Consider the following 15,769-nt stretch of genomic DNA (forward strand, 5'->3'; position numbering starts at 1 on the left):
TCCTTATGTAAATAACGCACTATTTGTACATTGAAGGTCTCTTCCTGTAATACCATTCAGCACTTCCTGTTTAAAGACACTTGCTTCATGGCGATAAGTGTAGAAAATGATAGCGCCGTCCACTACGTCTAACCTTCAAAGCTAGCAGCCGAAACTGAGCAATTACTGATCCCAATAATTAACGTGTACCTTCGGTAGGTTTTGGAACGGTAGCCTTGTCAGGTGTCACCTCAACCACCATTTCCTCTGCTGTCATGCAAATCATAGGTAATAATGAATAAAGTATCCAAATATCCAAACGACATCGTGAAACCATGGTAAAGAAATGATCTGTGCTGTGCAGAAGGGGAGACTTAACAGTTAGCGCCTGCGCCTAGACCCCACGATGAGAGACTTGGGTTTAAACCATTGAAAATCTTTTTTTGGTGGGATTGTTTGTTAAATCTGGGCAGTATAGGAGTGGCTGTGGTAGGATAGACTCTGTATGTGCCGAATTAGTTAAAATAAATGGTCTGCCTCTGCCTTGTGGGTTTTGACACCCCCCCCCCCCCTTTATAGTGGGATGGTCTTCAACTGGGTGTCTGAAGCATGTAGGACCTATCCAAGGGCTCTGATTAGGGGGGGGGGGGTATATCTGGAGAATAGCCGTATTGAATTTGTCAGGAATGAATCTGATGACAGTTGACATAACTGGTTAGTATTTCAGGGTAAGTTTTTGCAGTCTGTTGTTTTGGTTCCTGAGATAATGACACCTTCTTTTTCTTCACTTCCCCAAAGGGCTACATGCATTACTGGCATTTATTGTGACTGTTTAGTCCCCCCGAAATTGTAACCGATAAAAGAACACTCGCACACGTGGGTCTTCGGACCAATTCACTTCCGTCATCAAGGTGAGATATAACTTTGTGCATAATTTTTCACCTGCAACGGTAACAGCCTCGGGCTTTGGAAGGACTTCTTCCTTTTTGTCCGGCACTGGAGCAGCTGGCTCCGCTATCGGTAAACATTTGATCAGTATCCCTTTTATATGACACTTTTGGTAATGTTAGATGGTGTATACATGTAAGGCTACACTAAGTAATTTTTTTGGATGACGTCCTTTGGAGACCCTAAATCTAATGCGAGAGCGCGAAATAAAAACACAAGAAGGACCGAAAAAAAACAAGATGCCTAGATTTGACATATAACAGTCGACGACACATGTTAAGACACAAATTGAATGAGAGAACACAGTGTAACAACTAACAATTATCTATCATGAAAATTTGAATAAATCAGTTGAAGTTGAACAGCAGTTGTTGTCCTGTCCTGTTTCTGTCCATATCCCATTGATTTTGCAGGCCTGCAGAAACATTGTATATTGAAAAGGAACTCTTTGGCCATAGTTACAGGCAGCGCGGAATTTCTTGTTTTTTTTCTGGGAACAGACCAAAATCAATGCGCGCGCGGACGTCATCCATAAAAATTACTTGGTGTAGCCTAAATGTTATACGCAGAATATTGCTACGCTGCGATACCACGCTAATAACATACACATATAGATCATTAAGCTTCATGGAAAAAAGGCCAAGATCAGTACAAGCAAGGAAAATGGTTGCAAAGCAAATCCTCTGACATCCACATCCAACTAATGTAGGTGATAAGTAAGCTTCAACTCATTGATAATGTTTCTAAGTGACGTTCTAAACTTATAAACTGTTGTTTTGATAACCAGAATATCGTGTGAGTACATGTAGGTCAGTATGTTATTCAGATTAGTGACAACATACAACAAATGGGTCTCTGTCCCCATTTCTATACTTTATGAGGACTAAATGCGTCGATTCGGTTAATTCATAAATGCTGCATCCGTGCTTCATACCTGTGGACTTAACTTCTGCTTTGGAGGCTGCAGGTGGTAATTTATCCTCAGGTTCCTTTTCCACTGTAAGGAGGCAGTAGTGATTTTTGTTTCAGATCCTGACAAATGTTAGCTTACAGTACATGCATATTTCAGTAAACAGTTGTTTGACGTATAGCAGAAACGTCCTAGTATTTCAAGGGAGTACCCACCGAAAGCTAATGTGACGTCGTAACTTTATAAATTTGAATAAAGACATGCTAACTATCACGTAATACCTTTGTTAGGTACTTGAAGACAATTGGTCAGTACAATGTGGTAAGTTTGTCTGGCATTGCGATTAAAGCAATGCACAAGCGGAGAGAAACGACACATCTCAACGCATGTGTTACCTGTAGGGGTCATTGCTTCAGGTTTTCCTTCCTTCTTTTCCTCTTCGGTTGGTGCAGCTGCCTCCGCTGTTAGAATATTTTTTGTTAGTAAAGACGAGACAAACAGACGTTTGGGCATTGTTATATCGTGAACGTACGTTGTGCGATGCAGAGAAGAAGTAGAAGCTAAAGTAAGATAGGGACAGAGGAATACGCAGGTAACATGAAAAAAAAGATAACAAACATAAAACAGGTTGTCAGTAGCGTACACATCCAACACAGCACCCGTTCTTTCTTATATAGCTCGCAGATTAACCCAGCATGATGACAGAGTATTCTAAGCAAAGGCTAACGCGCTATCATTAGAAGCTAGTTACAGTTTCGCGTTATTGGCAATCCACAACCGGTTAACCCGCATACATAATTCTATTTCAGCGCTTTCAAAATGGCGGCTGTTGATGATAGGGCCCAGTACCTGGTTTAGTAGCTGGTTCTGTTGGTTTCAATTGCGCAGGCGCAGCTGGAGGTACAACTTCCTCATCAGCTTGACAGAAAAGACGTAAAATTGTACAAGTTTTTGTTAACATCCTCACCCACACTTAAAACGTTTCTTCCAACCTCCTCCGTCGCATACAACCAATGTAACAAATTGGTCAGTTTTTTCCAGACATACATACATACATTCATTAGTGAAAGGTGTGTAGATAACTAACAAGCCACACGCCAGCAAAAACTATAAGATCACTTATTCGCAGGACATACCATACATTCCTTGCCATCTTTTTAAAACAGCGAGTTGCGAGGTCTTTTCGATTTGATTTCGGTACACGCGTATGTTGCATCTCAGACAAACAGCGCATTGTACGCATCTTTTGTTTGAAGATAGCATGCTAGAGTAAATGAGACGCAGAAAAAACACAAACCATCCGTTGTTCAAAGTAGTTGAGTGCTTTTATTTTGTGAACGCCATTCCAGGCCATGGCAACTGTGGAGCTTTTCAACAACGGAAGAGGCTGGCCCCCAATTCACAATTGTTGCTACCGCCCCTCCCTCCTTTGCCGAGTCCATACCTGTAACAGGCTTTGCCTCCTCTGTTACGACCTTGACCTCCTCCTTTTTCTGAACCTTTGGTTCCACTTTGTCCACCGGGACTGCGTTGTAAACACAACGTACACAAACACAATAGATCAGTTCGTGCCATACAGCTATGGAACGTCCCTATTGGCGTAACCTCTTTTACATACAGTATTCGACACATTACCACCCCTAGCCCTAGCTTTCTTTCCTTGAAATTCGTGTGTTGATCTACAAGGCACAAGCATTGATACTCCATATCAGTTTGTCTTCGAGTAATCAACGTTTCCTTCGCATGTTCTTCCGCGTTATTATCATGAGTTAAGCGCAGTATAAGGAGGCGGCGTATAGTGTGATGCTTCGCACAAAAGGAGGGATTGAAATGTAATGCAAAAAAGACATCAGCTCAGTCTTTACACGAACCTGACCTTTACACCCTACACTACTTCTTTTTCTCAGATGGACCATCCATCATAGTCTAAAAAATAGAGACTACGAAATGTGTCAGTCCATGAACAACGCCAACAAAACATCTTCGATTCAACGTTCATCAACCGTCTCAGTCTAGTCGAGTCTAAATCAATTATCTCTTAACAAAAGCTACGACCAACGCGGTCTATAAGCCAAACGTGACCCCTTCTCAAACCTCAAGATTTAAAGAACATTACGGGCAACGAACCACCAATACAACGAAACGTCAACTTTGTTAAAAATCTTGGAAGATGTTATATCCCAACTTTCAGACTTAACAAATACATCACTGAATACATCAGTCAAACCGACCCATTCTACCAGGCAAACATTCATAATCTTACCATTATCCAAGTGTACCTCCTTCAACTGTGAACACCGGCGACGTTGTTCACCTGTAATCTCCAAGTAGATCTACACGGTGCACCGAAAATCGTATATGCTAGCCAGAGACTGGAGCCTATCTGGCTGACTGGAGCGTCTCTGGCTAGCATATACGATTTTCGGTGCACCGTGTAGATCTGCTTGGAGATAAGTTCACCTGCACCACCACATATGGCATCATATAAGATCTATATGAGACGTTGAGGCATCTACATTTGTACTCCACATGGTGGCGTGCAGTCCTTCATGCTACATTTGTAATCCCTCCTGATGGCGTGCATCATGAATACATTTATGTCCCGTGGAAATAGCTGGTAGGCCGTGGCTTTTCCTGGCGTAAGGCTACAAACGACATGGGTTTCTTGCCCTATCTAGGAAAAATGGCTAAGCAGCGATAAATGGGACAGCTCGGCTAAAAAAGCAGTTTCGTGCATTGGAAACTACCACAGCAAACGTGCGTGGTTTGAATCCAAAGGGATGGGATGGGGGCTCTTGAAAATGCATCAAAAGGTGAAGTGTTCGTCTACGAATATCCAGGGGTAAGCCACATCAACGTCCCTACCGGTGGTTACTTTCAGAGTTTTTGAAGGAAGACTTTCTTCTTTATCTTGTACAGCGACTACGGTGAACTCATAGTCTCGATGAGGTTCAAGGCCTACAATCTTGCGTTCCCAAGTTGCGGGTCCGCCGATAGGCTGCATGACTCTGCCTCCCGTTGGCACCACTTCGACCCGGTAATCTTGGGCGCCAGTCACGGGAGACCACGACAACGTAACCGACGTCGTTTTCACCGCTGAGGCTTTCACCCCCAACGGTGGAGGTAATGCTGCGAAAGGTGTGAATTTCAAGAACTAAAAATACGGGAAATAATAATCGCGTGTATCGCATAAAGCTCTTTGTTGGCGTTTTGATTAGCAGATTCTGGTCAAAAGCAGACCCTTTAGAAATAGGCCCTGTAGTTAGTACATTTGGGGGCTCGGGGGGAAGCGCCGTAATGTCGTAATGTTCAGTCGTTAAATTGATACTTCCAATCGACGGCTGTTTAAAAAAAATCAAGATGGTGTATAATTGTAATTTGTGACGAAAAGCAATTGGGAGTACGAGTTTGTCCAGAAAGAAGATGGCAGGTATTGAAATCGCGCCACACAACAGCCATACAAGCACACGCACTCATGTCAAGTCTATAGCACAATCTATCAAAAGGAAACCTACCTCTTGTGGTAATCTTAAGCGGTTCGCTGGCCTCTCCAGAGCCTTTCTCGGTCATGCCGATCACCGACACCGTGTACTCTGCTCCAGCTGTCAGTCCCACTAAGGTCCGCTCAGCCTCCCCTGGTCCCCCTGTTGGTAGCTTCACAGATCCTTCCGCAGGCTCCACTAGCACGCGGTAGTCGGTCGCACCAGGTACGGGACTCCACGTGAGGGTCGCCTGGTTGTCTGTTACAGATGGTGACTTCACACCTGTTGGCCTTTGGCAAGCTAGAAGAACAAATGTATACCATTCGTCCATATCCGCCAAAAATGTCAACTACATGTCATCATACACGTACACACATGATAAAAGCAGATCAACAGATAACCAAACAATGGCGCATATACCATTTCTTGTAGACACTCAATGTTCCATTCCTATTACCTGGTGTTAAGGTTATCCAGTGAAAAGATTCGTAGTTCAAAGGTGTTTCATCTTCAGGGCAAGTCATGTCATCAGTCCAGGAGCCGGTATTAGCCTATGACATGTGTGACTAATGGAAGACTCTATAGCCTTAATTCAACAACACAATGGTAGTCCTTGACAGATGGCAAAGCAATGATCGGATGCAGAGTCATCCTAGCCTTGATCGATAGTCGTTCAAATGACCATAACGTTCAATCGTTATTAGTATTGCAGTGAAGCTAGCTAGGTCCCATCAAAGGCCCGTTACTTTTGGTGAAGAAAGCCAGCCGTCAAAGATGTCTTGCAATGAATCCACAAAGCAGTTCAGCGTAGCCAAAATCGACACAGAAACGGACATATGCAGTTGGATACAGCTAGCAAAAGTAGTGTACAAAATAGCACCATTGACAGAGTCTTAACATGATCCTTGACCATCATTGACAGATGAAAATAGTCGAGGCAATGGCACGCGGGACAAGTCTTTGAAAAAAGCACCATACGGCTGTCAATTTGAACAGAATGCTTGCTGACCAGTGATCCATATGCTATTTACTGATATTTGACAAATTCTAAGGAGAAAGGGGAGAAAAGACGTGAAATGAGAATAGGTGACGGTGCATATGTGGAAATGACATGTACATGTACATCTACGTGTATAGGTGATGTGTGCGAAGTGGTGCTAGGGTCCATTGTCAGTCTCGTACACTGTTATTGTGAAAGAGTCTGTTGCAGAGGCGACTCCAGCCGAGACTTCAGCCATTTGCGAGTCATCTAGCTCAGAAACAGTGTCTGCAGAAAGAGAGGTACAAAGATCACTTGATTCAAACAAGTAAAGAGGAGACAGAGGTAAATACGTAACAGAAAATATTAGACAGCTGTGCGCATGTCCTTCGTCATGCTGGTGCCTTTTACCATGATGTGTCAATCAAGGGCCTCGTGATTAGAGTAGCCTGCGTGGTTAGAGAAAAAACACGAGACAGAGAGCAGTAGAACTCTATAGTCCATCTTTACAGAAGATTTATCAGCATATGGAGGGGGCGGATGAGTACTGTGAAATGGGTATAAGGCTAAAAGCGTTATCAAGTACCAAGCGGCTCGGGGTAGACGGTGACAGTACATCGTCCGGTCTCGACTGCCCATTGCGCCAAGCAGGTGGTGCCGGTACTGGCGGGCGCTACCGCCTGGACCCCACAAACCCGTGTTCTTAGGATTCGCAGCCCTATATCTACAGAACGTGATAGAGCACGGTTAGGAGCTGCTCTTCAGACGTTAATGTGGCAATTCATGAAGAGGTGCGATGAAGTGATAGGTTCTCAGAACCACCTCCCTGAAAGTAGGATACGTCTGATGACTGCCTGTACTAACCTCTATATATGGCATATATCAATGGGCACATGTCTGTGAGTGAGTTGGCTTCTGATTTCTTTGTGAATGATATGTGTGCGTTGATGAGACATACAGTTGGTTCTACAAATGAGAGCCAAGACAGAAGTAGAAAACAAAAGTAAAACGAATTCAAGAGTTCATAGCAGATGGATCATGGTCAGAGCATTTCATGCCCGTCTAGGGACTAATTGTATGTTGAGATATGGTCTCAGTCTACAGACTGAATGAAACAGTGAATAAAAAGACTCTTTTTACACAACCAAGAGATTTATGCAACCGACGTTTCGGTGACCATCTGTCACCTTCTTCAAGGCAATAAAATGTGTATAAGCAGCAACACCTGTGCTGCATTGATATGTGAACCAGTTAGAATTGCCTTGAAGAAGGTGACAGATGGTCACCGAAACGTCGGTGGAATAAATCTCTTGGTTGTGTAAAAAGAGTCTTTTTATTCAGTGGCTTACCAACCTGATGAAACTATTCATGAATGAAACAGTATTTGGCTTGGGTTAAATTGACTGCTTACCTTTCGTCGAAAACTTGACAGGCCGACATTGGTTGCTCTCACCCTTGTCGTTAGTGGCGGCAATCTGCACCTCGTAGTCTGTGCCTGGCTCCAGGCCCTTGACCACTCTCTCGGCTGCTAAGGGTCCTTTGTCTGTCGGTGAGACCTGTGCGGGAGGGTCGGTAACTATTTCGTAGTCCTTGGCACCGGGGACAGGTGCCCAGCTGATGGTAGCGCTGTCATCGGACGAGCTGACGGCCACGTCACCGGGAGTTGGAAGTGCTGAAGTATACGAAGAATAGAAGCGTACCAGTTAGCACCTTCATACTGTAACCCATGAAATAAAGGAAAGGAAAGTGATCTCGAACCAGTTTAGCTCAAATGAACTCAATGAACAGATGAGCTAATCTTCCACTGGTCGTGACAGGAAGACAGACGTTGTGTACAGTATTTACAGGTTCCTAGTACCGGGGACATTCCCCTAGCTCTTTTCGACAAGCACAATGAACAGTGGACCACGGCTTAACGTCCCGTCCTAAGGACTGCGACCCTTTCCGGTAGCGTGCATGTCGGGTGAGCGACACAGCCGGGATCGACCCCGTGGCTTCTAGTTCCAGAGGCAAGATCACTGGACTACGCATGCTACTAAATCTGTTCTTAACAATCTAAAATCTGACAATCTATGCTTAAGTATTGATGTTCACACTCACCTTTTGTTGTGACAAGTACTGGCTGCCCAACACCGCTCTCGCCTTTAGAACCGACAGCTGTCACGGAGAGCGAGTAGTCCGTACCCGCCTTCAGACCGGTGATGACTCTCTCGGCACCTGCAGGGCCGTCCTTACCCGGCGACACTTTAGAACCCTTAGGCACACCGGAAATGACGTAATCTGTTGCACCTGGCACGGAGGTCCAGGCCAGGGTCACACTGGTGTCATCGACGGTCGACGGCTTGAGGCCGGATGGAGTAGCAAGGGCTGTGAAAATGTACAACATTCCAGTTAATCTATTGACAACGCTTCTTGGAATATCCGGATACAAATGGTAAGTAGTTAAAGCCGGTTTCATAGCCCTGGGCCACACTGTGGTGCAATCACTGAAGCAGGGGGCTAGTCCACTGGCAGTGAAGTGTGTGTAACTTCCATACTGTTTCAGAAGTATGTACCATTTTTGTCAAGTCTTTGGTATGACTCAATGCGCCTCTTGTCCAGAGGTGTCCTACCTGGGGCTTGAACCCCAGTCCTTCTGGTCCAAGTAATTTGAACCAGATGTGGTGAGAGACAGAAGCGCAGACCACTACACCACAGGGACACCCCACAAATGGTAAGTAGACCATACATTTTTTTATGGATGAAGTGTGACGTGAAAGAGTCTTACTGTTGGTTTTGATGGAGATAGGTTCACAGGGTGCACTCTCCCCGCTCGGTCCTTTTCCGACAACTGCCACTCTGTACTCCTGACCAGCCTGAAGGCCCCTGATCTCTCGTACCGGAGCCGCGGGCCCTTCTTTGGTCAGAACAGCTTCGCCTGCCGGTTCCACCTGCACCGTGTAGTCAGATGCACCGGGAACGTTGGACCAGACTACTGTAGCGGTGGTGTCCCCTACGGTCCCGGCCTTCACACCGCCCGGCGTCGGCAATGCTACATGTAGTATATGTAGAATTGAATTAAGGACAAATTGGCTACAACGTAGATTTGATAACATCTGATTTGTTATATATTGTTATTGTTATCACTCACTACTATAATTATGTTATGAATTGTTAGATTTATGTAATTTTTTGTTAATTTAGATGGGGGAAGACCTTGTATAAGCCATCATGTTTTTTTCTTCCCCCAGCACGTGTATTTTTTGTTCTATTCTTTTCTATTATGTACTATAAACTGATTTTGATATGTGCAAATAAATCAAATCAAATCAAAATCAATGATCAACATAACTAATTGATGGTAGTCTGTAATCCTACAACATTGTCTTATAATCGCACACGAAAGGATAAGTAGGGACTTGTCTTCTTATCAACTGTCATCTTATCTTAGACTAGTAGTAGAGAAGAAAACGCCCGTACCTTTCGTGGTGACTTTAACTGGTTCTGTCTGTGCACTGCTTCCGTCTGGACACACGGCGACCACGGAGAAGGAGTACTCTGTACCGGGGCGGAGACCGGTGATGGCCCGCTCGGAGTCGGCACGGCCGCCCTTCCGTGTCACCACCTGTACGTCCTCAGGACTGGACACAACCTTGTAGTCTGTAGCTCCGGGTACAGCCGTCCAACCCAGGGTGAGCTTGTTGTCCACCACCGATGTAGTTTTGATGCCAGCGGGGGAGGGCAGAGCTAGAACAACAATGTGGATTACATTAACATAGAAGCCAACACAAAGTCCAATATGCAATTGCAGTACGTAAGATTGTTACTTAACTGTTAAAATTCATCTTGCATGTACTAAAGCCCCCTCTCACTGGACATGCGGCATGCAGTGAGACACTGGTGGCGTCGCTGCGGCCGATCGAATTGACAAAGCACTCGACTTTTTAAGCTTTGTGTGTTTTGTTGTCTTTTTGGTCATACGTGTACGTTTTGAATGATATTCTCATTAAAAGGTCAATGGTAACACAAATCCAGTTTAGGACGCAGCGACGCCGCCAGCGTGCCGCGGGTCCAGTGAGAGGGGGCAGAATCCTCAGTTTTTGATTGTTCATTACAATCATGAAGACAACATTATAAACATAATCATCATGTACGTTTACATCGCCATATATCATAATAGGCAGAAATATCGATAGTGTATACTCGATGTTGATTTGCTAATGTTAATGTGATAATATCCTAAGGCTGCACGTCTTGTGTGGCAACAATGTGTTGTAGATATTTGGTAATGTTTTTATGCATATATGTGTGAGCTACTTCTTTTTTATGTAGATGTATATATGTGTGAGCTACTTCTTTTTTATGTATATATGTGTGAGCTACCTTTTTTTATGTATATATGTGTGAGCTACTGTTTAAAGCCTGTAGGCACTAGGCACGGGCCGCAAAATGTGGGAAAATGTCTCCTACACTACTCTCACCTCCCTTTCCTTATATATAATCAAGACAAAAGCGGCAAGGAATCCCAAGGGATTGCACAGTAAGGGTCAGTTAGAGATGATGAAAGTGTCCCATCTGAGACACGCGACTCTTTGTCTGAATCCTGTCTGGAGTTGCCAAGTGTTTACTTGGCCCAATTCCTCAGGGATAAGATAGCCGTGGCTATTTCCATCACAGTTTGACACGATGTGGTTCCATGGTACTTTTGCGGTACAGTCTATGAAGTTATGAACAGGAAAAATTGTTGACAACTTACGGTTGGTCTTGATGACGATTGGTTCACATTCTGCGCCATCGCCCTTCTCGCCCTTTCCAGCTACAACGACCTTGTACTCTGTGCCGGGCTTTAGTCCCTGGATCTGCCTCACGGGCGCTCCTGCCCCGTCTGCCGTCTCCATAACCTGTCCCTCCGGGTCAACCTTCACGACGTAGTCGGACGCCCCCGGCACTGCGGCCCAAGCAACAGTGGCGGTGGTATCGGTGACCGCCCCCTGGCTCGGCTTTTCGGGTGACGGTAATGCTGTAGAAGACATAGAGACGATGTAGTGAGCTAATACACTCGCTGCATCTAGGTCAACGAAATGGTCTGAGAAGGAGAGTGCTATCTTTAAGAGTGTGAAATAGTGATGTCAACCAGGCTAAGACAAACAACCCTTGTCTCAACAGCCTACATTGTGTGACTGGCAAACCTAGAGCAAACTGTTCTGCGTATGTGAAATGTGCAAAGTAAATACAACTAGTACTGACCGTAGAGGGTGCCCTAAAAACCAACTAAAGCTTGAACGGTACGGTCTTTTAAATAGTCCAAACGTAATTTTGTAGTGCAACAATATCTCTCAACTACTTTAAGTATCTACAACGATGAAGTACCAAAACTGTTCGATGGCGCGCTAACATAACTTGAGTGCTTCGTCATCTTGTCCGTATTTGTTTATTTATGTTTGCTTCGTCAAAAATAAAAATAACTACAAAAGCTGCTAACATCTACCACAAGACAATTATGAAAAGATGTCTTACCTCTCGTTTTGAAGACAAACTCATCGGATGGAGCGCTGGTGCCATCAGGGTTCTTTGCGGTAACACTAACGGTGTACTCCGTGTTCGTCTTCAGCCCCTTGAGGACCCTCTCGGCACCGGACGGTCCCTTGTCAGTCGGGATGACTTCCGCTTGAGGGTTGACTGCCAGTACGTAGTTTGTAGCAGCCTCGGCCGGAGCCCAGACCAGGAGAGCGGACGTGTCTCCTACTTTTCCAGCCGTCACTCTTGACGGTTTAGACAAGGCTGGATTATATAAAAAAACATACCGTGTTAAGATATTCTAGAGTTCTAGAGACATATGTGGCCGTAGAAAATGAAAATTCCTCTCGAAACACATATAATACAGAAATATATACTAATTTTACATTAAGTCAAAATATCGAACTTGCAAAAAGACGTGGGTTAATCTGGCATTCAAAAACAATGTTTTAGTTTCTCCAAGACATTATGGTCATTCCTATACATCTACTTGGCACAGTAACCTGTCACATCAGTCTGCAAGCACTTGAGATTTGGTATAATGTACATGTATCCCTTTACAAAGACAGACTAGACTGCAAAAATCAAAATCAAAAGCGTACATTGTCGCAAGCAAGATCTTAACATCACACTCACTCTGCACACTTTACTCAAAACAATTCAAATTTAACTTTAGCAAGGAGGAAAAATGAGGAAACTTTTTAAAAAGACACGGTTATCATATTTGGCACAGCACACAGCAGCGGTATGTATTCATGGCTAGCAAGCTTTTTGAAAGGGAAGCAGAATGACGACACTCAGAGATGATCGACCCAAGTATGCACCTAGAGTTTTGACTTTGAAAGGCTCGCACTCCATACTGGACTCCTCGTTGCTGACAGCTATGATGGTGAAGGCGTATTCTGTGTTAGGCCACAGCTGGGTCAAAAGCCTCTCGGGCGCTGCCTTCCCCTTGGTGTCGTCCACTAACTGTACCCGGGCCTTATCTGGCTCGGCACTGATGATGTAGCTAGTGGCGCCTTCAACGTGCTTCCAGACCAGGAGAAGGCTAGAGTCCGTCACGGAGGATGCTTGTACATCCGTGGGCGGCAGTAGTGCTGCACGTATGCCATATTGAACGGACGTTAGTAAGAGAAGCGGAAGAAGGGTAACCCACAAACAGGTAAAGATGGATGGGTTCGACGATAACGTGAAGGAATAGGACATACGAATAGTAATTTAGGACAACGGGAGAGTGTAAGTGTGTCATGTACAAAGTATGAGATTGCAAGAGGATGGCAAAGAAACGATACAACAAACGTAGAATACAATAAGCAAAGTGAAGAATACGATAGGAAACGAACATTTAAGGACGAGGAAGGAAGAGAATAACAAAAAGAAGCATATGTAATAATAAGCAATTTTGCAAAATATGTTTGAAAGATGAGGAGACAGCAGAAGAAGAAAAATGACAAAGGAAAACAGGACGAATGTCTAGGCTGTCCAATTCAAAGAACAGTCCTGAACAAAAAGTGCATGAAATGAAAAGGCGTGATGACAGGATGTTCCTAAGAAGAATATATTTACCAGTTACCTGTGTTTGCTAATTTGTACATGTCGTTCTACGTTGTGTCATATCATAGTATAGATTCCTCACCTTTGGTTCGGACGATAAGCGGTTCGGACACGGCACTTGTTCCGGCTTTCCCCACGGCTGTGATAGTGACTGTGTACTCTGTGCCTGACAACAGACCCCTCAGTTCCCTCTCTGGTGCTGTAGCTTTTTTGGTTTGCTTGACTTCACATTTGGGCTCTACTGAGATTTGGTAGTCCGCAGCCCCCTGTATACCGGTCCACGCAATGATGGCGCTGTTGTCCGTAACCGATTTGACTCTGCTCTCATTCGGTCGCGGAAGTGCTGCAAGAGAACACATCAGATGTAGACATTACAAGTTAGTAACCTTTACACGTGAAGATACGCCGCTGCTTCAATCTTTATTGAGAAACCAACATTGCAGGCATGTCAGAGGACACATCTGAATTCAATTAGATTCTTACAATTTAATAAGTACGTTAAAATAATATCAGTGGGTCAGATTAAAACTACATCACACAATTCATATTTAGGGACTTATATACAACGAGAAGTTTTCTTTTAGATGAACACAGACTAGTAAAGCGTACATGGGCCTTAAAGTAGGCTTTACAAGTCCCTCAGAGCCCTCACGATGAACGAGTCTCTGTGCCTTTTGGTCTTACTGAGTGGAAGTTTGTATTGGGTTTTCCTGTTCCTCAGCTTGTAGTCAGGCTTCTCTCTTGGTGGAAGGAAGATATTACAGGGGTGGGAGAGGTCTCTTAGTATCCTTTGAAGTTTACCGTTTGATAGACGTACATACGTCAAGCGAAGTTGTTAAATAGTGTAGCTCAATTTTGGTACTCTTACCTTTAGTGGTCACTTTAACGGGCTCTGACAAGGCGCTGCTACCCTTCTTGGTGAGCGCCACTACTCTGATGCTGTATTCCGTCTTAGGGTTCATTCCGGTAACGATCCTCACCGGCGCATCAGGACCGCCCTCCCCGGGCTGTACACTGGCCTCCGGCTGAGTCTTCACGTGGTAGTCGGTGGCACCGGGCACTGCCGGCCAAGACACTCTTACCTCCTTATCGGAGACGAAAGGCACCTCGACGCCAGCAGGGGCAGGAAGCGCTGAAAAATGCCATAAATGACAATGAATGACAATGAACTTTATTGCATATTCATGCCCAACATGGGCTAAATGCATTTGGTAACATGAAGTAAAAGAGAAGGAACATTATGCTATATTCCATCTAAATCTTCAGAGTCTCTTCTCCCTTCTTGAAGCATTTGTACACAAATTCACATAGTTTTTCAATCATATCGTAGTTTCTAGAAGACATAAAACATGTGAATAACTCGTTATTTGTAAGATGCGCATTTTTCATGTCTAGTTGTATGGAACTTACAAGGGGTCTGAGCATTCTAAAATAAAATGTATTTCATCTTCTATACAATGATTGTTACAGAATGTACACATTCAGTTATTTGGTGGAGTCTGGTTGTACCTACCAACTTCAATTAAATAAAGAAAACAACATTAGTGTGGAATATTTGTGTTGGATCACCCTACGTTGATTACACAGGGAATAAATACTCTAGGACTTGGGACTTCCTCAAGATGCTGTAACTGAACGGACACGGCACCTAATAGATCATGACCCGTACCTCCGCATCGGGTCACGGGTACCTAGACGCTTGTACCACCTTTCGGTCATCTATTGTGATACAGGCCGAAGAAATGAACGGAAATGCAATAATTCTAGCTATGTTTTGTGTGTAAAATATTTGGATTGATATAAAAAAATTAAAAGGTAGATACAACTTAAGATGTGCTTCCAAATCTTACCATTTGTACGAATCGATAGATGTTCACTCTCAGCGCTCGTTCCTTGAGGAAACTTCGCGGCTACCCTGACGATGTACTCCGTGGCTGGCTTCAGGTTCCTAAGTTCTCTCTCGGGGGCACCCCGTCCGCCTGCTGTCGGTACGACCTCACACTCAGGCTCCACCTTAACGATGTACTCTTCCGCGCCCTCTATCGGCGCCCAGGAGACGATCACGTTCCTATCTGTGACCGTCGGTGTGCCTAAACGTGCCGGAACTGGCAGACCTGTTGGAGAGCAGCATTTTAGATGTAGGACAAGAAAAGTAACTGGCTACTGTTTGAATGGCTGAAATACCCATAGACTTCATGGCTTTTCTATATGTTCACATTACATCACTTTTGATTTGATTGGATTTATTCGACTGTAACTAAAAGTACAGCCAGGGCTACCCAACTAGCCAAAGGCTATTACAAAGGGTTAGCCCTGGTAACAGTATTCATTACATACGTTCACAGAGTTCATTACAAACGTTCACAGAGCACGCCAAACATATATATATAAAAACGCCAAGCTAAAAATATAGAAGAAATA

The 15,769-nt window shown here is 44.3% G+C and overlaps 2 protein-coding genes across 23 annotated transcripts in view; one reads left to right on the forward strand and one right to left on the reverse strand.

Moving 5' to 3' along the window:
* LOC136440051 (rRNA methyltransferase 2, mitochondrial-like) overlaps positions 1-15,769 on the forward strand; it is a 217,257-nt gene that overhangs the window by 119,934 nt on the left and 81,554 nt on the right. The window lies entirely within an intron of this gene.
* Positions 1-15,769, reverse strand: part of LOC136440027 (tenascin-X-like) — an 89,524-nt gene that overhangs the window by 30,893 nt on the left and 42,862 nt on the right. For 16 of the 22 annotated variants that reach the window (XM_066435782.1, XM_066435777.1, XM_066435787.1 and 13 more), the window contains 16 exons: positions 15,199-15,462; positions 14,217-14,480; positions 13,431-13,691; positions 12,619-12,891; positions 11,795-12,058; positions 11,034-11,297; positions 9,758-10,024; positions 9,066-9,329; positions 8,399-8,665; positions 7,710-7,970; positions 5,353-5,619; positions 2,687-2,755; positions 2,233-2,298; positions 1,862-1,924; positions 922-993; positions 190-249 (listed from right to left, as the gene is read on the reverse strand). In XM_066435782.1, the coding sequence (XP_066291879.1) occupies positions 190-249; positions 922-993; positions 1,862-1,924; positions 2,233-2,298; positions 2,687-2,755; positions 5,353-5,619; positions 7,710-7,970; positions 8,399-8,665; positions 9,066-9,329; positions 9,758-10,024; positions 11,034-11,297; positions 11,795-12,058; positions 12,619-12,891; positions 13,431-13,691; positions 14,217-14,480; positions 15,199-15,462 (3,246 nt within the window). The remainder of the gene's footprint in view (positions 1-189; positions 250-921; positions 994-1,861; positions 1,925-2,232; positions 2,299-2,686; positions 2,756-5,352; positions 5,620-7,709; positions 7,971-8,398; positions 8,666-9,065; positions 9,330-9,757; positions 10,025-11,033; positions 11,298-11,794; positions 12,059-12,618; positions 12,892-13,430; positions 13,692-14,216; positions 14,481-15,198; positions 15,463-15,769) is intronic. The other 6 variants (XM_066435789.1, XM_066435785.1, XM_066435783.1 and 3 more) reach the window with 5 other exon arrangements.

The sequence above is a fragment of the Branchiostoma lanceolatum genome, chromosome 8 (genome assembly GCF_035083965.1).
Source record: "Branchiostoma lanceolatum isolate klBraLanc5 chromosome 8, klBraLanc5.hap2, whole genome shotgun sequence".
Classification (NCBI taxonomy): Eukaryota; Metazoa; Chordata; class Leptocardii; order Amphioxiformes; family Branchiostomatidae; genus Branchiostoma; species Branchiostoma lanceolatum.